The sequence below is a fragment of the Bos javanicus genome, chromosome 19, assembly GCF_032452875.1.
Source record: "Bos javanicus breed banteng chromosome 19, ARS-OSU_banteng_1.0, whole genome shotgun sequence".
Classification (NCBI taxonomy): Eukaryota; Metazoa; Chordata; class Mammalia; order Artiodactyla; family Bovidae; genus Bos; species Bos javanicus.
The window spans coordinates 40148826-40173600 of record NC_083886.1 but is presented as its reverse complement, the minus strand read 5'-3'; the positions used below and the strand labels follow the sequence as shown (position 1 = coordinate 40173600).

The 24775-nt window shown below is 54.8% G+C and overlaps 1 protein-coding gene across 5 annotated transcripts; it reads left to right on the top strand.

Annotated features, from left to right (window-relative positions):
• The first annotated feature begins 6740 nt into the window (after positions 1-6740).
• Positions 6741-24391, top strand: TBKBP1 (TBK1 binding protein 1). Of its 5 annotated transcripts, none has more exons than XM_061391546.1 (10): positions 6741-6871; positions 8755-9014; positions 9397-9519; positions 9757-9861; positions 10883-11063; positions 12060-12235; positions 12430-12491; positions 20810-20928; positions 21111-21838; positions 22844-24391. In XM_061391546.1, exons 2-10 carry the CDS (start codon positions 8790-8792, stop codon positions 22970-22972), a joined length of 1848 nt encoding a protein of 615 aa, XP_061247530.1. In that variant the 5' UTR covers positions 6741-6871; positions 8755-8789; the 3' UTR covers positions 22973-24391. The 5 variants fall into 5 exon arrangements, with proteins under 5 accessions (XP_061247530.1, XP_061247532.1, XP_061247531.1 ...); XM_061391548.1 differs by lacking the exon at positions 6741-6871 and adding an exon at positions 7336-7413; XM_061391547.1 differs by lacking the exon at positions 6741-6871 and adding an exon at positions 7460-8367.
• The last annotated feature ends 384 nt before the right edge of the window (positions 24392-24775 follow it).

Below are 24775 nucleotides of genomic sequence, written 5' to 3'. Positions count from 1 at the left end.
AGTGGGCTGGTTGGTTTGTGGTCTTGGTGCCTCGCAGTTTTCTTTGCACTGGTTATGCATTTATTATCCTCCTCTTTTCTAGTTACCTTTGGCTAGTAGGTCTTCCCACTGGGTATTTGTCCTTAATCAACTGTAACACCTAAGGCAACTGGATGCAAAATGCATTCTGTCCACTCACTGTCTGGGCCTTCCCCACTCTAGTCTTGGCACATTCCTTCAAGAATGTCATTACTGTCTGGTAAGATGTCAGTGAAATGTGAAGAAAATGGGCATCAGACTAGGCTTTGGTTTGCCACAAGTGGCAGCTGCCTGTATCAATTACATTTATTAATTTTGCTTTTCATTTCCCCAGTTCCTCCCAGCTCCCTTCTGTTGAAATGTTGAGATTTTGGCTGTCAGAGGCAACTGCAACACTGCCTTAGGGACTTGTGGAGGAGGGGAATTGCTCAGTGTAGTAGTTTCATTTTCAGAACCAAGTAATCTAGTCACTCTTATATAAAAGTGTGTTGGTCCAAGTTGAAGAAAAATTCAAACTCCATCAGCTTTTGATAGCATCTTGGATTTTTAGACAACTTCAATCTGTAATTGGCATTCAGAATGCCCTTGGCATGCCAGTCTGTGATGGCAGTAAAAGACCTGTTAAAACACTTGAGCCCAACTTCATTAACCAAAACTGATACCACCACCTTTATCTTCTAAATAAAGTCCGCTTTATTTTTATTTTCAACATTTTGCTGCTTCATTTTTGGTTCTAGATGGTGTCACCTTTTTGGAGGTGAAATGAGCTGTTTGAAAGAAGCTGGTATGTATGGTGATAGATGTGTGAGTTGGGGAGAGGAAGGCCACATCTAAGGACAAGCTCTACTGTAGTACAGTGGGAAATGAGTGAGGAACAGTTTGCTACAAATGAGGCAGTGAGAAAGAACTACGTGGAGGAGGTTTCCTGTCCAGAGAAATCTGAAACTGCTGGAGCCTGTCCTGTCTTGTGCATACTTTTCAGGCTAATGATCTGGTCTGTCTAATGGCTTATCCAAAAGTTGGATTTTTTAGTTTGCAGCGTGTACTTAATTTCTGCTTACACTCTTTCCCCACCTCTGCCCCCCTAGACCCGAAACTTACAGAGGAAAGAACACTAACTTGAGATTAAGAAACGGTCCTTTCTTTCACCCTGCGGTTTATTAGTGCAGTGAGATGCCTGCAGGCTACTTTATGGAAAAGTGCACTTTCTTACTTTATGTTGGGCGAGTAAAATGAGGGCTGACCTTCGTTTCCTACCTTAGCCTCCACGTGGCCTTTCACCATTTCTGACCGCACACCCGTCAGTAAGAAAGTTTTGACCATGCACACCCTATGTGTTGATAGATGATATGCCTGTGCTACTGTACCTGTACATTGTGTGATCATAAGACACAAAAACATTAAAAAGCAATCATATGAAAAATAAATATAAGTAGGAGTTCTAATATTTTTTTTCTGTACCCAACTTTGGAGATTACTGGGTTTTAGAGGATAACTTGTAATTCTTACTAGACTGCATTAAATTTTGAGTGATGGCAAGAACATTTCTCCATTGAAAGTATACTTGGAGCAAAGAATGGTATCTGTTCATTATCTAATGAGGAGGAGCTGCGTCCCCGAAGGATCTTCCCAACAGTCCTCCAGATAATTCCCCATTCCTATTGAACTCCCTTCTCAACTAACGCTGAGAAAGGACATAAAAGTACAAGGTTAGTTGCACCTGGCCTCGTCAAGGATTCCAGCCTGACCTCTCTGGTGTGAAAAATTGTAAACGCTGAGATTTTTTATGTTTTATTATACCTTAATTCTCACAACCTTAGCAGAATGCTGTATGGGAGAATATACAGGCTTGAGGGGCAGAAAGGGTAATTTATCAGACCAAGGTCACAATGGAGCTAGAGTTCAAACCCTGGCCAGTCAGATGCCAAAAGGCAAGCTTTTCTCTGATTTGTCCTAGACGATCCTGTCCATCTTAGTGATATAAAACAAGGACCCATACTGTATGTATTTAAGATGGGCCATCCGTTTCCTTCACAGCACTATGTAAAGGTACATCTGTTGCTTATTTATTGCCAGATTTGCCAACTATAATGAAGGCTCCCAAATCTGGTGACCTTGACTGTTTTCCTCAGCCTAGGGCAGTGTCTGAAGTATAGTAGACCTTTATAAATATTTGTTGAACTAATGACTGAGGGAGTCTCTGAAATGGCATCACTTAGCCTTTGAAGGGCAGAGGCTTGGGCTTCTGGCTCTTACCCTCATTTGCTGGATGACTTCAGGCTAGCCTCTCAACCTTGGGTTAGAGAAATGGGAGCAGGATTAGTCAATAGTTAGTCATACAGTGTTCATTTTACGCACTTAACAAGATGCCAGGCTTGTAATAAGCATCTTAAATAAACTAATACAAGTAACCGTCATCAACCCTATAACAAAGACACCATTTTAGTCCCAGTTCACAGAGGAGAAAAGAAGTGCAGAAGGGGCAAGAACCTTGCCCAAAGACTGGTAAGCGAAGCAGTGCTGACTCCCCATGCTGCGCTTGTCCCGCTGGACTGTTGCAGACTGCTGTGCGCGGCTCAAGAATAAGCAGATGAGCCACTGCTCCCAGCAAGCTTACAGGTAACAAGCAGGGAGAGACATGGATGAAAGGGGTTTCGGAATTAAACGATGAAGTCATTTTGCCTTGATTCTGAGGTCCACTGTGAACCATTTGTCAACTGTCAACCTCAGCTCAAGGATGGAGGCAGGAGGTGTGTGACATACTTCCTAAAGCCAACCTTACTCCCAGCTGGAGTTTGAACCTTCTCCTTGTACTTCTCTGTTTCACTTGCCCTCTGAGATAGAAGCTTTGGGGAACCAGGGCCGGGGAGCAGGGTGGATATTGGTGCATGGTGGCCCGAAAGTGCATTCCACCTCTGAATTACCCCTGTGCCATCAGCCAATCATGGGCAGTGCAGCCTGGGTAGGAGGCCTGAGCTGTTCCCTCTCCCAAATGCTCCTAGGCCGTAAGTTCCTGAGCTTAACTCTTGGTATGGAACATACCTTCTTGTTTGAAAGCAAAGTACGTCTCAGCTTTGGAGCCGGGCCTGAGCTCTGGATGCAGAGGGGCAGCCTGTCACCATCCTGAAGAAAAGAATTAAGAAATGGCTTCCTGTGAATTAGCTCTTCATTCCAATGAGCAATGCCTCCTACTTTCTGAGCCCTGCCCTTCGAAATATTCTAAGTCCTTAGAGTATAACCTTGTGCAAATTCTTCTTTTCTGATCGGGAGACTCCTCGTCTGCAAAATAGGGATCCCAATGAAGGAAAATAGAAAGTTCTAAGCACAGGATCTCAACATGCATTAATTAACTGATCAATAACTATCACTGAATTATGTGCCAGGCTCCAGGGATACAGTGGTGAATGAAGCAAATAAAACCTCCTTCCCATGGAGCTCACGTCTGCTGGACAGCACATAGTATTCAAAAATTCAGTAGAGGTATACCTCCCTCAACGGTATTGTGGATTCTGTTAATAGACCGTCCTGATAAAGAGACGATCATCTTGATAAACGAAGTCATACCAATTTTTTGGTTTCCCTGTGCATAAAAGTTACATTATACTGTAGTCAATTAAGTGTGCAACAGCAATATGTCTGAAAAAGAATGTACGTACCTTCATTTAAAAATAACGCTGTGGGAAAATTGGTGCCAATACACTTGATCGATGCAGGGTTGCCACAGACTTCCAATTTGTGAAAAACAGTATCTGGGAAGTGCAATAAAATGAAGTACAATAAAACAAGGTATGCCTATAGACTAATTTTTAATTGGGAGACAGCAGAAATGCACATAGTTGTGAAAAATATGAAGCACAAAATAGTTATAAACTTTGCACCCAAACCTTGCAGATTTGATTGGAGGATGTACGTTACCTCCACAGAAACGGGGATCTGGTGAAGGAATGAGTCTTGCCACCACTGTGCAAACAAACCCCTGATATGATGGAAGACTATCAGCTACAGTTGGAATCCCAGGATGGTTCTGGAGCAAACCCTAATCTTCTAGGGTCTAGAACGGGAGGGCTAAGGTGGCAACCGAATCCAGCATTGTCACATGTGTCTAATCAATTTTTCTGCCTGCCTGATTCTATTTGAGTCATCTGCATTTTATTTTGATTCAATCTTTTTGCCAGCTGCTAACACCACCGCCTCCATTTCAGGCAAGAATGGGACAGGAAAAATAGTGTTTCTCCAGAGCAAGAGTCCTGGGAGTGGGAGACAGTCCCCACCCTGATTTCCAAGGAGAAAACATGTTGGGGTGACTTGGGCCCTGCTTCTGTCTCTCCCATCAGTAACTCAGCCATCCACCACAGTCCCGCCTTTCCTCTCACCCCCCACTTTCCCCAGGACCTTGGGTTTTACCTTTTTCTGTCTCTATCGTGATGAACCCTGATAATATGGGTTCTTAGAAGGGATTCAGACCAATCACCAGTTTTCTCAGGTGAGAGAGGTAACATCCAAAGTCACACAACTTCACCCACTTATTCAACCAGGAACACTCCTTCCTACCCTTTAAAGTTTAGCTTAAACATTACCTCATCAGAGGACCTTCTCTGACTACTTTATCTAAAGCAGATTCCCACCCTCCAAAAAATTATTCTTTATTGTTGCCCCTTGTGTCTTCTTACTCTTTATCACAATTTATAATTGTTTCATTTATTAAATTTTTTTTCCCATCTGACTCCTCTACTAGAACATAAGCTCCATGAGGGTAGGAGAGACAACAGGTGTTCAAGAAATCCTTGAATAAGTGTACAGTGAGCAGGTACTATCAGGGCAGCTGGGGATAAGGACGGATAAAATGCAGTTCCTGTTCTCAATGTCTGTCCAATACAAACAACAGAGCCAGAAATGGGGGGATGCTATGAAATTAGGTCTAGATTCCAAGGAGGTATTTTGGGGGCACCTGAACCAGGCATAATATCTGTTGGGCTTTTGCTACCAACTGCTTAGAATCCCAGATAAATCACTGGGCTGGCCCTGCCACGTGACTCAGGGCTGAACCTTGACCAGCTCAGAAGCATCAGGAGCTGACAACTAATCCTGTAGAGTGTGTGCTTAGACTATACCTGGGCCCATTACCCTTTCCAGTGAGAGGTCTGCCAGTCAGTTTCAGGTCCAGCTAATGGCCCAGTGCATGGTCATTAAGACCTCAGGCAACCGACTACATTTAAGCCCAGCCTCCAGTCTTTTGCCTGGTCTTCTAAGAGTTTTGGAAGAGAACCTGTACAGTCTGGATTAGTGGGGTCCCAGCTGGGTAGCCTTCATATCTAAAGGGCAGGTAGATTGTCCCACATGGCTCAGAAAAGAGCCAGTGTTCTGGACTGTAAAAGCCTAGCAGGAGAGACTGGAAGGGAAAACAGCAGGAAAAGGAGGTAGAAAGCCAGTCAGAATCCCTTTCTTTGAAAGGAAGGAGTACAGAGCCTCTGCTGGCTCTTCTGGGAGGAGTTCACCCTTCAGTCCACTCTTCTCCCTACAGTGGGGCAAAATGGGAGCTGCTGCTGCTGCTTCTCAAAGCTCACAGCAAGCAAGAAACCTTTTTTCCTGTCCTTTCCACATTCACCACCTCTTCCTCCAGTAGCCAAAAACGTAGGCTCAGGTTCCCAGCAGCCTGAACCTTCTCTCCAGATGTGAGGCTTCAAGCTAAATACTGAACCCATCCAAAGCCCCTGACTTACCCTATACCCTGCTTCCAGGGTTGGCTTGTCAGGAGTTAGCCAGAGTCCTCCAGAATTTCCCAGATCATTCCCTACTGCAGCCAGGCTGATCATGCCTCTGCCCACGTTTTTTAAATCCATCAGGGAATAACCAAAAAGATTTTAACACTCGAGAGGAGACAAGTCACAGATCACCTTTAGTTCCTATCCCCATTCCTCTTCTACAGTTGTCCAGGTCAGGAATTATCGCCAATTTAATTCAGAGGGGTTAAGTAACTTGCCTAAGGTCACACAGTGGGGAAGGGACAAAAACTTGTGACTCCTGCCCAGCAGTTTGGCAGGTGCTCAAGTACTCTTTGTGGAAAGGGTGAAATCTGTTTGTTCATTTCGCTGGCCTGTGGGTGCCTCTGTGTGTTGGGGGAGGGGGTTGTGTGTGAGAGAGGGAAGCTGTTCTCCTTCCTAATAAACTTCTCTCTTCAGTTCATTCTCATTTCCAAAGTTACTGATTTAACTCTAATCTGACTGAACCCTACGGTTACTGTATTTATTATCAGAACAATGCCCCCTCCCCGAAGAGCAATGAAGAGTAGGTCTAATGTTTTCCTTCTCAAAAGAGCAAAGACCAAAACAATCCAATAAAGAATCTCACTTTCCCATAAAATATACATCCTCAAAGCAAATCCCAACGCACCACCCGAGTCCCTACGCTGTCCGCAGACGCCCCCACACACCCGCCACGCCACACTGCGTGGGGAGGCGTCGGGGAGGGGGCGCGGAGCGCGGGCCGCGCGGCAGGGAGCCGGTGGGCGCCGGGCGCGCAGCCAGGCTGGGCCGCACGGCGGGGGCCGGCCGCCCCTCGCCACGTGGTGGTGGCCGCGGCGGGGTCCGTGGCGCCTTCCCAGCCAGAGAAACCCGGAGCAGCCGGGGAGGAGGAGGCGGCGGCGGCGGCGGCGGCGGCGGCGGCGGAGGAGGAGCGGGGCGGGAGCGAGGGAGGGGGGGCTGGGGGGAGGGGTGGGGGGTGGGGAGAGACCCGGCGGCGGCGACAGGGCGAGAGCGGAGCGCGGTGCCAGGGGGGTGGGGGCACCGGTGCCCGTCTGGGGAGGGAGCAGGCGGAGGGGGTAAGCTGCGATTACCAGCAGGAACCGGCAGCAGCTGTGAGTCCCGGCAGGGCTGGGCGGGGGGGAGGGGAGCGGCGCCTAGGGTCGGCCCCCGGGGGTCGCGGGGTGGGCTGGAGAGGAGGTTGGCCCGCAGCTGGTCCAGGGTAGCAGGGAGGGGAAGGGTCCGGCGTCGGCCGTTCGCATTCTCTTTTTCCCCCCTCCTCTGCCGCTTCTCAGGCCGCACCGCTTCCGGAGCCCCTTCCCCGGCCCCGGGAGGTGGACTAGGGGCCCGGGGCTCGGCGGCAGTGGGGGAGGGGGCTGCCTGGTCTCGGCCTCTGAGAGGGGAGGGGCGACAATTTCTGTCGGCCGAGCAAAAGGGGTTTAAAGGGCGGCTCTTAAAGGGGCCGCAGAAGGGGCCCGGGCCGAGGAGGCACCCCTTCCCCATCCGCCTGTCGTCGCGCTCGCGCGGGGCCGCTGGGCCGAAGGGAGAGAATGCAGAGGAAGCAAACGCGGGTCGCGATCGCCCAGGCGGCAGAGCCCCAGCTCGTGGGGTTGGGCTCGAGGTGGCCGGCCGGGGGTCGGGGGTGTGGTGAGCGCTGGTGAGCGGAGCTGGGGGAGAGGGGATAGGCTTGGAGAGGAGAGGGTTAAAGGTGGGGCCAGCCCTACAAACACGCGCACACACTTCTTACTCAGACCCGGTCACACGCGTTTCCCTGGCACTTAATGCGGGGCGGTGTTGGGGCCTGGGCCCGAGCCCTCTCCATCCAAGGCTTTTGCTGCCCGGCTTTGGGAGGTCGCGGACCCCACTGCCTCAATTCACACCTCGGGAGCCCCCTGTCTTACGCGCACACATGCTCCGGCGCGCGCGCACACCTCGGACATTCCCATAGTGCCTCACGTGACACACGGCCCCGAACGTGCCCACCCTTCACACACGCTCACGCACGCGTGCACACACAAACACTCACGGCCTCCCGGTCACTTCTCCCAACATCCGACCCCCGCCTGCATCCCCGCTTAAGGCGCTCATTGACTATGACACACCTACACTCATTCACAGACACACACACTCCCCCCACACATGCCAGCCACAGACACACATTCATAAACAGGGCCAGGAGAAGTACACACGCCCCCCCTCGCCTACTCTTTCGGGAGCCCTGAGTCATTCCTGTCCCCTCCCAGGGCTCCCCACTTCCCTGTGTGCAGGCACACAGGCTGGGCTTAGGAGTTCTTTGTCTGCCCTCTTCACCTGAGCCCCGAGGCCTCTCCCAGAGCCCCTTTCCCCTCTGTGTTCCCTCAGACACAGCCGAGGACTTCCTGTGGGTCCCTGGTCAGGGGTGAGGAGGGCCTGGAGGGTTGCCACAAACCCAGTGTGAGTTGGGGAGGCGCTTCCTTTTCCTGAACTCTGGGATCCTACAGGAGGAAGTTGGGCGGGGGCCCAGCAGAGGATGTGCTGACAGTGGTGGGGCTGACCCTCCCAGAAGCACCGGGCCTTCCTTAGGGAGGAGCCAGGGGTGCCTGAGGCCTGGCATGAGGAGCTTGTCAGAGAGGTATTTGGGGAAGTGAGGCCTGGGGTGGGGAGGGGGCTGAGGAGCAAGTCAAGGCAGGCCTCATCTGGGCCCCCTGTGCTGGGAAGGCAGCGCTCTCCTGTCCACAGGTCTCCCTGAGTTCCAGAAAGAGTCCTTCTCTGCTTCTGGCTTCGCTTACTTGTCCCTATTTGTCACCGCTCCCTCTGTCCCCCGCAAGTCTTACTTGCTTCTGGTCCCAGCCCCTTCCCCAGGGCAGCAGAGAAGAGAAGATGGGTCTGGGAGGGAGCTGTGAGACACAGGGGCAGGACCAGGCTGCATCTCAGCTGGCCATAGAGCTCCTCAGGCCAGGACAAGGGGTGTTGGGACAAGCTCTAGGCCCCCTCCCCACCGTTGCTCCTGCTCTCCCAGGAGGCCCAGGGCGGGCTGTGGCCCAGGCCCTTGCCATGGAGTCCATGTTTGAGGATGACATCAGCATCCTGACCCAGGAGGCCCTGGGGCCCAGTGAGGTGTGGCTGGATGCCCCTGGAGACCCCTCGCTGGGAGAGGACATGTGCTCTGCCTCCCACTTTGCCCTGATCACAGCCTACGGAGACATCAAGGAGAGGCTGGGGGGCCTGGAGAGGGAGAATGCCACCCTCCGCCGCCGCCTCAAAGTCTACGAGATTAAGGTCAGAACCTGGGTGTGATGGGGGTCTGACTGTGTGTGTGGCAGGGGAGGGGGCTGCTGGAGATCCAGCAGAGACTCCAGGGATCTGAAAGAGGGGTCTTGGGCACTCGAGGATCCCTCGTGAGGGTTGTGGCTGCTCTAGATGGATGGGGACTCCGGAGAGCCCAGCACCAATCAGGAAGGGATCGGGAGGGATCCTCTTAGGAGCGCTAGACCTTAGATCTAAAAAAGATCTGGTTGGTGGGAACCGCTTCCTGGGCCATGGGAATTAGGATGAACAGATCCCACTGGAACTGGGAGGGAGAGGCTAGAACTCTGAGTCAGGTTATGGGATGGGGACACAGCTAGGCTGAAGCTCTTCTGAGGGCCTACCTCATTTGCAGTACCCACTGATCAGTGACTTTGGGGAGGAGCACGGTTTCTCTCTATATGAAATCAAGGATGGTTCCCTGCTGGAGGTGGAGAAAGTCAGCCTGCAGCAACGGCTCAACCAGTTCCAGCATGAGGTGAGCCCTCCCCGAGTCTTTGTTCCAATCCACCTCTGATAATCCCCAACCCCAGCCTCTGGCCTTCCGTCTCTTTGATCATAGATGGCCATGGTCCTCCACAGTACCAGCTTCAAGTCCGCCTGCCCCTCCACTGGGTGCTGGCAGTGGGGGTGGGAGGCACAGGGTGCTGCTCTGCCCTCAAGTCAAGGTAGGCCTGACTCTGGCTGCCCTCTACCCTCTCTGTGCCTCATCCAGTTGCAGAAAAACAAGGAGCAGGAAGAACAGCTTGGGGAGATGATCCAGGCTTACGAGAAGCTCTGCGTAGAGAAGAGTGACCTGGAGACGGAGCTGGGGGAGATGGTGAGGTCCAAGGAGCCTGGGTGCTTGAGGGTGTGACCTTGGCTGTGTGCTTGTGGTATGCACTCCGCGTGTTCATGTCTGTCTGTGAGTGTCCACGTCTGGTGAGTGGGGTTGTGGGTGTCATGCAAGTTGTGAGCAGCTCTGTGTACATCCTGACTATGCAGTGACAGAAGATGACTATGTGAGTAGCCCTGTAGAACACTGTGAGTCTGTGTGTATGTTTGGGTCTCATGCTGGGTTGACCCTCTGCCTATAGCACTGTGCTGGAAGGCTGTATGGGTGAGGGCAGAGGGGACTGGAGGTGTTTGTGACTGCTGGGATGGGCCTTGGCCTGTGTGTGATTCTACGTCACAGTATGGCCATGCAGGTGAGCAAGTGGGCAGGTGTCAATCAGGAGACGTGGTCTCTTACTGACTCCTAGCTATGACCTGGGTCAAGTCACTTAGCCTCTGTCCTGCCTCTGAGAAGTGGGGCAAATAATAACAACCTTGCTGAGCTGTTATGGGACATTCATGTAAAAATGCTTTGACTTAACCGTATTTACATGGCACTTACCTGTGTGCCAGGCATAATTCTTATCTCTTCAGGTATATTTACTGATTTTAATCCTTGTAACAAACTGACCTCAGAGGTAGGTGTGGTTAGCCCCATATTACAGATGAGGTACACAAAGCCCAGAGTAGTTACGTCACATATACAAATGGAAGCTTTTATGCTCTTGAGGGGGTGGCAGTGTACAGACAGGGGGCTGAGTGTTTTTAGAAGTGTTTCTCTGTGTTAGAGACAGGGAAGAGGCATTAACTGTGACCTTGCAAGGGGCAGAAACATCTGCATTGCAGTTGATGGGAGGGACCTTGTACTCATGGCCACTTGGAGAGTGGAGTTGGGATATGTGACCTGGGGCCTCTGCTCAGTTTAGAGGGGTGATGGATACCCAGACGTGGGGAAGTCCTGGGTTTAGGGAGCCCATTGGGGTGCCCTGGCCTGGTGCAGACCCTCACCCTCTTTTCTCCCGCTATAGCGGGCCCTGGTGGAGACTCACCTGCGGCAGATCTGTGGTTTGGAGCAGCAGCTGCGGCAGCAGCAAGGCCTCCGGGATGTAGACTTTCCCAGCCTGAGCCCCCCGCCCGCCCCTGCCCCGCCCTGTGCTGATCTGGACCTTCACTACTTGGCACTGAGAGGGGGATCCAGCTTGAGTCACGGTGAGCTCTCAGTGACCCCTGATTTCCATACTCCAAAGTCCCCCCAGCCAGCCCCCCATTTCAACCCTATTGGACACCTCCAGGGTTTCAGATTGTTAGTCAACCCCGCATTCAATTCAGTTCAGTTACTCAGTTGTGTCCGACTCTTTGTGACCCCATGGACTACAGTATGCCAGGCTTCCCTGTCCTTCACCGTCTCCCAGAGCTTGCTCAGACTCATGTCCTTCGAGTCGGTGATGCCATCCAACCATCTCATCCTCTTGTTGTCCCCTTCTTCTCCTGCCTTCTGTCTTTCCTAGCATGAGGGGCTTTTCCAATGAATCGTTCTTGCATCAGGTGGCCAAAGTATTAGAGCTTCAGCTTCAGCATCAGTCCTTCCAGTGAATATTCAGGACTGATTTCCTTTAAGATTGACTGGTTTGAGCTCCTTGGAGTCCAAGGGACTCTCTCAAGAATCTTCTCCAACGCCACAGTTCAAAAGCATCAGTTCTTCGGCGCTCAACTTATACTGTCTTAAATTTCTCCCATAATCACCTCATCCCTCCTTAACCAACTGTGCCCTCACCTCACGTTATTACTCCAGCTTCTCCCAACTGACATCTCGCCCTTAAATCCTTCATTCACAGCCTCCTCCTGCAATTCCTATATATGCCAGCAGAGGGCGGCCCCACCCAGAGTCCCCCTGCTTGTCTTTGGTTGCGATTAGGAGAGGCCCCTAAGGATGCTTGCGGACGAGAGTCCGACCAGGGAAACTCTTCCAAAGCCCATTTTGTCTCTCCCCTGACCTCCAGGAAGGTTAGAAAATGCAACTCAGCCCATCGTTGCCCTCTGCTCTCAGTAGAGGTTTATCTGTCATCCTGGGGTGGCTGCCGTCTGGCTGTCTCTCTTGGAACCCTCATGCTGCAGTTTTCATCTGTTTCACTTTGTGTTAATCTGGGAGTGGGTGGAGGGTACCCAGCAGCTGGTTCCAGCGTGACATTGTCCTTTCCTCTGCAGCAGGCTGGCCAGGCGCCACGCCGAGTATGAGTGAGCTGGAGCGGCGGCGGCTGGAAGAGGCTCTGGAGGCTGCCCAGGGAGAGGCCCGAGGGGCTCAGCTTCGGGAGGAGCAGCTCCAGGCCGAGTGTGAGCGGCTGCAGGGGGAGCTGAAGCAGCTGCAGGAGACCCGGGCCCAGGTAAAAGCGGGGGCACCAACCCCAGGCCCCTGCTCTGGCACCTGTGGAGCTCTGTGGAGTGCTGGGAGCTGCTGGAAAGAACTCTTACAGAGATCTGGGGTTTTCTCACTGAGTACAGACCCGCCCTGGGAATGGTAAAAAAGGGAGGTCCAGGCCAGTGAGGTTGGGGTCTGACTGCTCCATCTTTCCCTTAGGATCTAGCCTCCAACCAGTCGGAGCGGGACATGGCGTGGGTGAAAAGAGTTGGGGATGATCAGTAAGTCACTTTGTAATCCTCTTCCTCTTAACCTCTGCAACCCAGGGGGTGGCATTTTCCAGGTTCCCTCTTTGGTTCACTCCTCCCCCTCCACATTGTTTGGGGGAACCTCTCTTCCAAGCAGTCAGGGCTGTGTTTTGGGTTGCTTGTGTGGCTCTGCGTCTTTCACAGGGAAGGAGGCGAGGTTCTGGCATGCTCAGGTTCTAGGAGGTTCCCTTTGCTTTCTCTGGCACCCAGGCCTGTGTCTTGTCGAGGTGTCGGGTTGAGAGAGACTTTCTCGGCAGCTTTGCTGCTGTGTTGTGTCCTCTGGTGAGTTTTGGGTCTCTCTGGGACTCATTTGCTATCCCAGTAACAAGGCCCAGCCAGTTGGGTTAACCAGCTCCTCCCTGACGAGGAGGAAGGAGATGATGGTCTCCTTCAGGATTGTGGTATCTTGTTTCCTACCTCAGGAGAGAAAAAGCTAAGACTTAGGAGAGGACAGACTTCCTTGAGTTCCTGCAGCAGCAACTCAGGAATTAGAACATATTAGGCTGGGGTGATCCTTGGGGATCCTGCCATTAAAGAGAAGCAGCAGTAGGTGGGAAGGGCGCTGTGTCAGCAGGGCGCCGAGTAGCGGGGCCTCTGGGGCAGCACTGGGCAGCCAGGGAGAGGGTGCACGCAGCCTGGCAGCAGTGAGCCTGGTGCCTCTCACATCCGCACCCGAACTCCTCCTCTCCCACTTTCTGAGAAATAGAGCACAAACCTCCTTCCGCCTAAGCCTTCCCCCTACAAGATGAGGAGTATGATGCAGACTCCCTCCTTTCATTGGTGGGGAAGACTGAGGCCTGGAGAGGGCAGGAGCCGACCCTCCAGCACACACACACCCGGCTCTGGGACCCCCTGGGCCTCCTCACCTTCCTCCCTGCTTCTGGTCAGTCAGGGGTACGCTCACCTCCCCCTGCACCCTGGGGTGAGGACCTGGGTGGAGCTGTGATAGCTGGGGAGTGAGAACCTAGTTTGTGGGACTAATGGGTGGGACTCCTCACTGTTAGGGGCCTCTGCAGAGAGGGTCCACCCTAGCTTGTGGCTGGCGCTCAGAGCCTGTCCTAGCCTGTATGCCCAGACCCGGAAAACACACATACACACACATGTTCTAGAATCCTAGCTTGCCCCTAAAGTCACACTGTAGCTCCCTTTATGGCTCACTGAATCCACCTCCCTCCCAGAAGACCAGTAGAGAAGCCTCCCTCAATAGGTTGAACCCAGAGAGAGGATTTTTTTTTTGGCTGGAGTCTGAACTCCAGGCTTCGGATCTCAGGGACCCCTCCTGGGATGCTGAGTGGCTCAGCTCTGCTGATTTCACCTCGCTGGCCCCAGGTTTCCCTCACAGGCTCAGCGGTCCATCACTGCTGAGGAATGTGAGAGGAAGGTGATGTGGGGGAGGCCGAGAAGAGGTGGCACGTCCCCAGGGGCCAAGTGAGTGGGAAAGAGAGACTCCCTCCCACAGATGCCTCTGGAGGTCGTGCCATCCATGCCACTCATCCTGGCCAGAACAGCCCCTGTTCCTCCCCCCTACAGGGCACCTATGCTCACCCTGTCCCTTAGCCAGAGGGAGCTGGGCTCTGCTCTGGGCTGGTCCTACCAGAGGTGACCTCCAGCTCCTCCCCCGGGTCTCCATGGTTTGGACTCTGCCTCACGGCCTCCCGGACGTCTGCCCCTGGAGCCAGCCAGGCCCTGCCTGCCCAGCTTGACAGTTCCTTTCAGGCCAAGCATCTCTGGACAGCCCCAGCTTGGCAAGAGTTAATTCTCAGAGGAAGTCCTCACTCCCCCGGTAGTTTTATTTTCTTATAAGCTCAGCTCCTTTTAGTAATAAGCTGCTTCCCGAGTGCTCCCTCCCCTGTCCTCCCACCTGGGGAGGCCTCTGTCACGTGCTCTGAGCTCCTTTCCCCGCGCCAGCCCCTCCTTCTACTTCTGCCTGACCCTTCAGGTGCGTGGGAATTTTACATGTGGGCCTTCCAGGAGAGGATAGCCGAGGTGGGTTATCTGGATGGAGGTGTGAAGGTGGAAGAGAGGGCCACCAAGGTTCCTGAGTCCAGCCCACGCCTCCGTGGGAACTCATTGTATCCCAAGAGGTGCTCCCCTCCTTGGCGTAGATGCCTCCAGGGTGGTCGTCACGTTTACCGTGGGAGTCCTGGCTGTTCACATAGCCTTCCCCGCACTGCCGCTGCCTCTATTAGCTCCCCTCTGTGAGGCCACCCGGTGCTGAGGGGCCAGGCCTGGAGGCAGGCCCAGCCCCAAGGTTTCCAGTCTCCCCTATCCCAACCCCTGGTTCACAAGACCATCGTCAGTGTTCCTCTGACAATGGGCACCCAGACCAGATCGCCACCCTCCAAATCTGACCTCGGGGCAAGATTTCCCGGCCATTTGGTCAGCGCAGCGTCTGGTGGTCAGTGCCCAGGGGAAGGGCCACTGAAGGTGACCCACCTTCAGTGACCACGGGCTAAAGGCAATAATGAAGGAAGAGATGGGAGTGGAGACCAGAAGGGTCCCAGCCAAGCGAGAAGTGCAGACCCATGGCCCCCTCCTCTGGCCTACTCAGGGTCTCAGATCCTAAGTGCGGCCTTCTTGGGGGTGTGGCTAGCACTGAGGGTGGAAGGGCGACTGTGGAGAGGGGGCTTCTAGAAGGGGCTTAGTGAGGGGGTGCAGGACCAGTGAAGGAGGGGGCTCATCCACGAGGGGAGCACCTGTGAGAAGATGGGGGTTCAGTATGAGCGATGAGGGGGGAAACTACAGGCCTTTTTCCCAACATGGGGGGCTCAAGCTTGCAGCCTGGGTGCTTTTCCGCCCACCCCCCCCCCACCCCTCTCTCCGCCCACAAGCCTCTGCGTGGGCTTGCGGTTAGTGGTAGGGGAGAAGTGTGAACTCAGAGAGAGAGGATGGAAACTCTGCACAGAGGTCAAGGGCAGTGTAGGGGGGTCAGGACGGAAGTCGGAGACCCCCGTGTACCCTGAGCTCAGTCTCATGCCCCAGAGCCAGCGGGCCCAGGGCCTCCCCCTTCACGCTTCTCACCCTCCCTACTTCCTTTCTTTCAAATTTCCTTCAGCCCGGACGCCCGGCCCACAGGACTGAAGCCCTGAGCGCTTGCAGCCTCGGGGCTCCCCAAGGGTGGGGAGGGGTTCTGAAGGCCGGGGGCCCACCACGCCCACCTAACTGTGGTCTGAGGGGTTGGTGGGCTTTGAACCACCTCTGACCCTCTCCTTGCCACGGAGGCAGAGAGCAGCTCTTACCCACGCTCTCTCCCTCGATGAGGAACACCACATCCTCCCCTCATTCAAACCAAACTCATTGAGCTGGTATCTCCTTAAATGGATCAAAACTGGTTTCCCCTTTTCACCTCCCATCTCCAAGGCGTTTCCCCGAGTCCTCATTCCAGCAGACACCGTGCGAGGCAGTTTACCTGTAAAATCTCATTTGAGTCTCACCAAAAACCATGTGACAGTGCTGTCCCCTGAGCAAATCAGAGAAACTAAGTGCAAATACCAAGCAGGTCCTGAAACGATGGGGTAATAGCACTTCTGTGGTATTTTTATGGTTCAAATTCTTGTACAGGTCGGAGGTCCTTACACGAGGAGCAGCCCGATTTGTTGACTGATCACTTTTGAAAGTGAAAGGAGGGCCTATTAATAATTCTGCCAGGTGACTCCTGTCAACCAGGACAGCCCTGGGCAAACTGGGATCTGTGGGCCCCCAGCCTGGAGGAGGACTCTGATTCCAACCCTGCTGTGAAACTGCTCCATTAGCTGCATCTGGGGAGGCTTTCTAGACACAAAGATCTGGCTGAGCTGGAAGCGTGGCAGGGGCTGCCATGAAGAGCCGGGCTCTGTGGACCGCAAGTCATAGCTGGTCGAGGAGAGTGAAGGGGCTCAAGGCGCCTGAAAGGAAGTGGTAGATCGCTGGGTTGTTGCAAGCGACTTCCTCCTCCCCCCAGCCCGCAACCTCAAGTCCGCTCCACGGCCCGGTGCCTGTGGTCCCCTCCCTGAGGGTCAGGCCGGGCGGGAAGACTAGTGCTGGGTGTGCCTGTGGGTAGTGGAAAGTTTGGTCCTTAAATGCCCCCGCAAGGGTGAGGTGGCTGGGGGGCAGCGGGGGCAGCTATGGGCAAGGATGGAGGAGCTGGGAATGCTGAATTTCTGTTTTCCTCCTGATTGTGTCAGTCAGGGATTCTGATCACATGACCAGCTCTGATCCTGATCCCATCCCTGCCTGTAACCCCTATCCCTCATCCTGACCCCAACTCAGTCTCTAGTCCTGACGGAAGATGATCTTATCAGACCCTGACTCCAGCCTTAATCCTGACCTCGAGCCCGTCCCTAGTTCTAATCCCATGACCCGGTGCTAGCCTGAATCTTGACCCTGCCACATCTGCATCCTCATGGAGGCTCCAGCGCATCACAGGGCACGCAGTGAACCAGGAAGACACTGCACTCAGAAGCCCGTGTGTCTCCCAGCTGGTTTGGGGCAGAAAGAGGCCTTCTACAGAGGCAGATGCTTAGGTCTCTAACCTTTCTCATCTCTGTTGCTTTATTAATAACAGTGAAGATGATTGTTTCCACATGAGTTTTTGAACTCCCTGAATTATTTGTGGAAAGAAAGAATGAAAGGATAAGCCAACAGAGGGTGGAATCGTGTACAGGGGCTCGGAGCCCTCTTGCCTGCCAGCACTGCCATTTGCACTCTGGCTTCTCCAAAGGTGCCAGCTCAGCAGGCTGAGGTGCCAAGAGCCTGTTTGAGTCTCTGCTTTGTGCCACTGCTGCTCTGTGACCTTGAGCTGGCCTCTTAATATAAACTCTGTTCTTCCACTTCCACACGTGACGAGCACCTTGCTCTCCCCTCCCCGGGCAGGGCTGGTGATGCTCAGGGATCCCAGGCCACTTTGGACGTCCCCAGCCTCTTTCTCCTCCTCTTAGCCTTCTGCTGCCTTCCCACCTATCCTTTCCCCCTTCCCTGATCCTTTTGGAAGGCAGTTGATAGCTGAGTAGTCAGTAGCCTCGACTTCAGCGTCCTGGAGACCAGAGCTCCCGTTCCAGCAACTCCACTATTACTAGGTTTTATGACTTTGGTCAACTGACTTAACCTCTGTAAGCTTCGGTTTTCTCATCTGTAACATGGAGGTAACAAGCCGGCCAACACTGCAGGGTTGTCCTGAAGATTAAGTTCTTAGCACAATGCCTGGCCTCTGATAAGGGCTCATACAGATTATGATTCTTTTCTGGATGCTTCCCAAGTTCTGAGAGACTCAGACGGAACTTCTCCTCCATAATTTAAGCAATGAGGAAGCACCCAGATGCAGGCATCTGCTGCTGTTCACCTGACCCAGCCTTCCCAAACAGCCGTGATGGTGGAAAAAAGCACTCAGGTGTGGGCCAGGAAGCGGAATGTATATTCAGGTGCACGCGTGCAACTGTTGGTTGTGTTGTGAAGTTGAGATTTTTTTTCCACTGAATTGGCAGTGTTTTCTAACGTGAGTCATTCGGGTCGTTAGCGTACTTAGCAGCCCGGGCCTGCGAATCTTGAGGTAGGTAGTCACCCAATGCAGGAAGAAGGTCTCACAGCGCCTTGGAGCATCAGGTCTGGTCCCCCTAACCTTGCCCAGGGTCTCAGAGGCAGTTTCGAGGGCTGCCTGGAGCTCCTGCAGGACACGGGGCAGCGGGGCAGGGGCGGGGGCAGAGCTGGAGGAGGGGCTGGGCGTCCTGGGCTAGAGCCTTCTCCCTTCCATTTCCTGCTGCCTTGTCTATTTTGCTGCGAGGAGGGTGCCAGGAACTCGGGGCTGGAAACTGGGGTAGCTCCTGACAAGAGGAGGAAGGCAGGAAGAGGAGAGATGGGGCCTGGCAACTGAGTGTGGCAGGTGAGATCTCTGAGGCAGGGTGTGAAGGCGACGACCTGTATCTGTCACCTGAGATACGCAGTGAAAGCAGATGGGGAGAGAAACTGGCTGCTCGGTCAGAGGGGATGTTCCATCTGTGCCCTACCCAGAGCCCCCTCCTGCCCTCACCACTGGGGGGTTAGCATGATTGTCTGGAAGGCCCCCAGTCTGAGGGAAGAGATGCAGCTCTTACCCTCAGATCCCCTTGGTTTGAAGTGGGGAGCCTTCCACTGGGAAGTCCCCAATTTACTATGGGCCATAGACTGGACCTTTCAGTCTGATGAAGGTGATACCATTCCTTCCCGTAGACCTGTGCTAGAGGAGGAGGGTGGGGGACATAGGACACCCAAGGGCTGAGATAAGATGGGACAGAGGCTGCAGCACCTTGGCAAAGGCTCCCCAAAGGACTCCTTCCCTCTGTTCCTGTCCACCATCAGACTGGTAGAGGGCACTCTCCCTCCCTAAGAAATGGGGTTGTTCCCCAGAATCCCAGCCTGTTTTTAGTAATTTGGCTTTGGCCCAGATGAGTTAAAAATAGCTTTGTTGTGGGAGGGCTCCCCCTCCACCCAGCTCTGCCCCAGGATTAGTAAGAGAACAAGGCGAGAGCGAGGGAGTTCAGTCACCATCTATCCGCTGCACCTCGGCTTTTCCTGCCCTCTGAAGCCCTAACCTCACGACTTCCCGTCCTCTTCTCCGGGGTTGGTCAGACACACACACACACACTCACACACACCCACTCACTCACTCACTCACCCTGTTCCTCACTCATCACACTGGTCTCACACCTCCCTTTGCTCCCTCCCATTCACATGTATCCTCTCTTACATGTCCCGTTACCATGAGATGAGAGCACGGCCCTCTCCTTGCTTCCCAGCTACTGGGGCAACCCCCCCGCCCCCCGCCTCCCCGAGACAAAATCCCTCTGGAGTGGCCAAGCTTCTCTCTGCCATTTCCCCTCCAGCTCCAACTTCCACAAAGTTCAGAGTCCCTTCTGGATTGGGTGAGGGGGCAAGATCTGGGGAAACAATATCCCCTGCCTCCCAGGCTCTGTCCAGGCCCAGATCAGAGATGAAGGCGGTGACCCAAGGCCATGGCACAGTCTCCTGTGATGTCAGGATGGGCTCCCTGGAGGTGTGCAGGCTAGGGTGGGAGAGAGAGGAGGGGCAGTGCTGAGAATGGTAACTTTCATTCAGCAATTCTGGGTCAAAGGGACCCAAAGAGAAAGGGAGAGAAAAGGAAGTGGTTGAAGTCTTTGCTGAGTCTGTTCCAGCTCCATGAGGGTGGGTGCCCTGGAGGCCTGAGCAGGAAGTGGGAGGGAAAAAAGGGAAGAGGGACTTCCCTGGTGGTCCAGTGGTTAAGATTCCACACTTCCACAGTAAGAGGCACAGGTTCAATTCTTGGCCAGGGAACTAAGATCTTGTATGCTGCATGGCCTGGCAAAAAAGAGGAAAAAAAAAAGGGAACAAGAAAGAAAAATGATAAAAGAGGCTCAATTCAATATTGACTTACTGAACAGCTACCGGGTACCAGATCCTGGACAAGATGCTGGGAATACGAACACAGTGATGATAATCTCTGTGTCTGAGGAACTCCAAGTGAAGTTCCAGAAGAAGGCAACTTGTTAGGTGCTTAACGTGAGTGGTGCCCCCTGGAGGTGTGCTGGGCACAATAGCTGTTCACAGAGATCTCCAGGTAAAGGGCTCCCTGGTGGTCCTGGGAGTTGCAAGGCTGAAAGGAGCAAAGCAGTGGACCTAGGCGTACTTGGGTTCAAGTGTATCAGTCGGCACCTCTGCCAAGCCAGGAGGCCATGTCTTCACTTACAGAATGGGGCTCTTCATAGGCTGTGCAACAGCGGTCTCTAATCTTCCAAAGGTGAGAACTCCTCTGGCCCCCGCCCCCATACGCAGATTGTACTTCACTATTAGTATGAGTACTTTGAGAAAACTCATAGCAACAAAAGCTACTATAAATTCAGTGCAGCTTTTGGATGAATCTGTGTTTTGTCACCACAGTTTCTGCACAGATTAGAAACACATTCACACATACCTGTATGAGATGTGTTCAGGCCACAGACAGTGCTCAGTGAATACACAGATTCAGGGAGCCCTTGAAATCACTGAGCGCTCCAGCCCCCACCCATTGTCTTGGGAACCACTGACCTAGCCCCAGGTAAGGTGTAGGGAACCCCCTGGAAGAGGTTCTCCTTTGAGGTGGCCCTTAATGCCCAAGAGAATTTCTGCAGTGGGGGTAGGAGGGTCTGGGAGGGGAGGGCCAGATGCCAGGGCAGAGGCCGTTCTTCCTCCACAGCTGTGACAGTAAACCCACTTCCCTTCTCCTCTTACCCACTCTCTGCCCTCTGACCTCAGGGTCAGGGCAGGCTGTGGTCAAGCCTTGACCCGGGTGACTGGGTGTCCTTCAGGGTGAATTTGGCGCTGGCTTACACGGAGCTGACAGAGGAGCTGGGCCGGCTTCGGGAGCTGAGTTCGCTGCAGGGGAGGATTCTGAGGACGCTGCTGCAGGAGCAGGCCCGGAGTGGCGGTGAGAGGACCAGAGGGCAGAGGGCAGCAGTGGCCACCCTCCACTTCCTTCCCCGGTGCCCCGGCCTGTTCCACTCGGGAGGAGAGTGGGTGGGCACTGGTGGCTGGCAAGGCCCGGGCTCCCCAGTCCTGACGTCCTCTATCCTCACCCCTGTCACCTGACGTGTTCCGCTTCTCTTCTAGGCCAGAGGCACTCGCCGCTGTCGCAGCGCCACTCCCCGGCCCCCCAGTGCCCCTCGCACTCCCCGCCGGCCCGCGCGGCGCCCCCATGCCCCCCGTGCCAGTCCCCTGTCCCCCAGCGCCGGTCTCCTGGGCCCCCCTGCCCCTCGCCCCAGCAGCGCCGCTCTCCGGCCTCGCCCTCCTGTCCGTCGCCCGTCCCGCAGCGGCGCTCGCCGGTGCCGCCGCCGTGTCAGTCCCCCAGCCCGCAGCGCCGCTCCCCCGGGCCCCCCACCTGCCCGGCCCCGCAGCCCCGGCCTCCGCCGCCCCCGCCGCCCGGGGAGAGGACGCTGGCCGAGCGAGCCTATGCCAAGCCGCCCAGCCACCACGTGAAGGCTGGCTTCCAGGGCCGGCGCAGCTACTCAGAGATGGCGGAGGGCGCGGGCTACGCGGGCGCCTCCCCGCCCTGGCTGCAAGCCGAGGCGGCCACGCTGCCCAAGCCGCGGGCCTACGGCGGCGAGCTCTACGGCCCCGGCCGGCCCCTCAGTCCGCGGCGCGCCTTCGAGGGCATCCGCCTGCGCTTCGAGAAGCAGCCGTCGGAGGAGGAGGAGTGGGCCGTGCCCGCCAGTCCGCCCAGCCCGGAGGCCGGCGCCATCCGCTGCGCCTCGTTCTGCGCGGGCTTCCCGGTCCCCGAGTCACCGGCCGCCACCGCCTATGCCCACGCCGAGCACGCGCAGTCCTGGCCGTCCATTAACGTAAGTGCACTCTGGCCAGTCGACCCGGGAGCCCCGCCCTCGGCTTCGCACCGAATGATGGGCGGGGCTACCTTCCTTTGACTCCACGCTCCTCCCCCGGACGGCGCGTCCCCCTCTCTCTCCAGTGGCGTTTTCTTGGCTTGAATTGGGACCGCACTCTAAAACTTGTTCAGTTTCATGGTTAAAGATCCAGTCTTCAGAGCAACAGTCCTTGCTTTGATTCTGGACTTCAACACTTAATAGCTTTGGGACCTCGGGCAGCTTCTTTATCTTCTTCGGCCCTCAGTTTTCTCATCTGGAAAATGAGGACAATGACTTATTATCTGATTCCATTAGAGAATTCTCAAGAGGGAGGCGGTGAACCCAAAGCACTCTGCACAGTGCCTGGCCCAATAGTAAACATCTATTAATTGGTGGTGGAGGCCATGCTGACACTGGTCTTGGGTCCCGACAGGGACAGCCCTGCTCATTCAGTTCTGTTTATCAGGCCTCAGAGCCCCTGCCCTTTTCTGTCTGTCTAGAAGACAACCGTTTCTCAGGGCTGTATCGTTTCACAGAAATAGTGAGTTTCCTGGATGTCAGAGCCAACCCTTGCCACCTGGAAGGACCAAAATACATTCCAGAGTCAGACAAAATTATTTCGGGGCTGTACATTGTTAGGGTTATCCGTTGCTCTGAGTTACCAGGGAGCTGTGTCCGAGTAATTCTGAGGGCATGTCTGGGTCTTGGCTCCCCTCATTGCTGCAGATATCCTGGCAGGCTGAGCATACCTACCTCCCTGTTCAGCACCACCTGGGGACACCATGCCCAGGATTGGGAAAGTGGGTGCTTAACTGGTGGAAAGTGATTAGGGAGGGGGAGGAAGGGGGTGATGTAGGAGAAGTGCCCAGACGCCTTCTCATGCCACAGCGCTCCCTGTCTTGAGTCCTAGGAAAGGGCAAGCTGGAAAGTGGGGACTGTGAAGGATGGATGTGGACCATAAACAACTCCTTTCTCTCCCCACAGCTGCTGATGGAGACAGTGGGCTCCGATATTCTCAGCTGCCCCCTCTGCCAGCTGGGTTTCCCAGTCGGGTACCCAGATGATGCCCTCATCAAACACATTGACTCCCACCTGGAGAACAGCAAGATCTAGGGTGCCTCCCCCCACCCACTGGCAGTTTCTCCTCCTTCTCCCATCACCCCCAAACACTCACTCACTTTGAATGCTGCATGAATCTCGTGGGGGGCCCCTGCCCCTTGCGACCCCCAGATACCTCCACTAGCTACTGAGTCAATGTGTGTGCCGTCTTCCCTGGTCCAGGCACCACTCAGCCCTGACTCTTCCTGGGAGGTCAGCCAAGGCTCTCCCCAGCTCCCTGGCTACTGCTGGGGAGGTGGGAAGGGCTGGGATGGGGAGGGGCGTATCCTACCCAGCCTCTCCTTCTGCCTTTCTGTTCTCAAACAGTTGAATCCAAGAAGGTGTCTAGTGCTTGGGCCTGGGAGAGAGGAGGGTATCAGAAGACTCCAGAAGCTCCCCCAGCCCCTACCCAGATGGCCACCTTTCTCAGGCTGTGCTCTGTCCCGGGAGTGCCTCCCTGTGGGGTCCCAGAGCCTGCCCTGCACACTGATGCCGGTTCCTCCATCCCCTGGCCAGGTTGGAGCTCGTGGCATGGGCCCCCCCAATGGGGGAAGGAGGCATCTTGTTTCTTGCCGTTCCCTGCAGGCCAGCCCTGTTTTCCCCCTCAGCCCACCCTGGGGAATAGGAAGGGTGGGAGAGGAGAGGGAGGACCCTAAAGGACTCGGAGCATCTGGCCCCAAGAGTCTGCCCTGAGGCACCATGACCCTCAGGCCGGTGAACCATCTGTGTCTGCCTCCCAGGCCCATGCCCTTCTTCTGGAGCCCCCAGCATCAAGGCGCAGGTTGTTAAGGCAGATGCGTCCCCCCAACCTGACCCCACTCAAGCCCCGACACCACAGGTGCCCTGGAGCCCAGGTGTGACTCAGCCTCTGATAGCTGGGTGGATGTCATCAGCCCAGCCTCCCAGGCCAGAACCTGAGGATGGGCCCAGGGTGCTGTGGAGATCAACTTCAAAAGAGCTAACCCCCTTCCCACACCCCAGCGACCCACATTCCCTCTGTGAAATCTACCTCAGAGTCGTACCCTCAGAAGGATGGGTAAGCAGGAGGCCAGGGGGTCCCCAGGGCTGAGGTGGGGAGCTTCCCAGGCAAGAGCCTGCTGCCCCACGATGAATCCACTCTCCTCCACTGCAAGCCTCTCCCAGGCCTCAGCCCGGGCGGGGGCAGTGGGTGCTGCTGTCAGTGCATGTACCATTCTGATCCAACGCTTCCAGGTCCCCCACCTCCTCACACCCCTCCCCTCCTCCTCAGTGCAGGGGAGGGTGGGGGTGTGTCGGGGCGGGCAAGGGGTCGAGGACTCCAGGGACACATGGCATTGTACCTTGAGTGTCCCCCTAGGGAGGGGAAACAGGGAAGGGGGACTGGAAAGGGGAGGTGGGGCCCCTGAGCTCTCTGAACAAGTTGAAAGTCCAAATAAAACTTACCTGTTCCATCTGCTCTTGGTCTGTGCTCTCTGTGGCTGGGGGAGGGAGAGAACGAACCCTTATAGGCGGAAGGTCTTGGAAACTGTCTCAAGTAACCACAACCACAGGAGGGCAAGTAGGGGATGCTTAGGGCCCTCATGTTCCCAGGTGGTTCTGGAGACGCAGGCATGCGAGTGGCTACAGGTGACTTGTGATGTGGACTTTATTTGGAACAGATGGGGAGCAGCAGAGGGCGTCTTCGTGACCAGCCCTGAGCAGGTGTCAGGGACTCGTGAATTTTCCCTCCCAGCAGGTCTGGCAGGTAGAGGTTCTGTAGCCTGAGGATTCGTTTACCCGTAGCACTGTTTTTTTCTTTTTCATCAAATGATTTCTCATGCCAGGAACCAGACTGGAGCC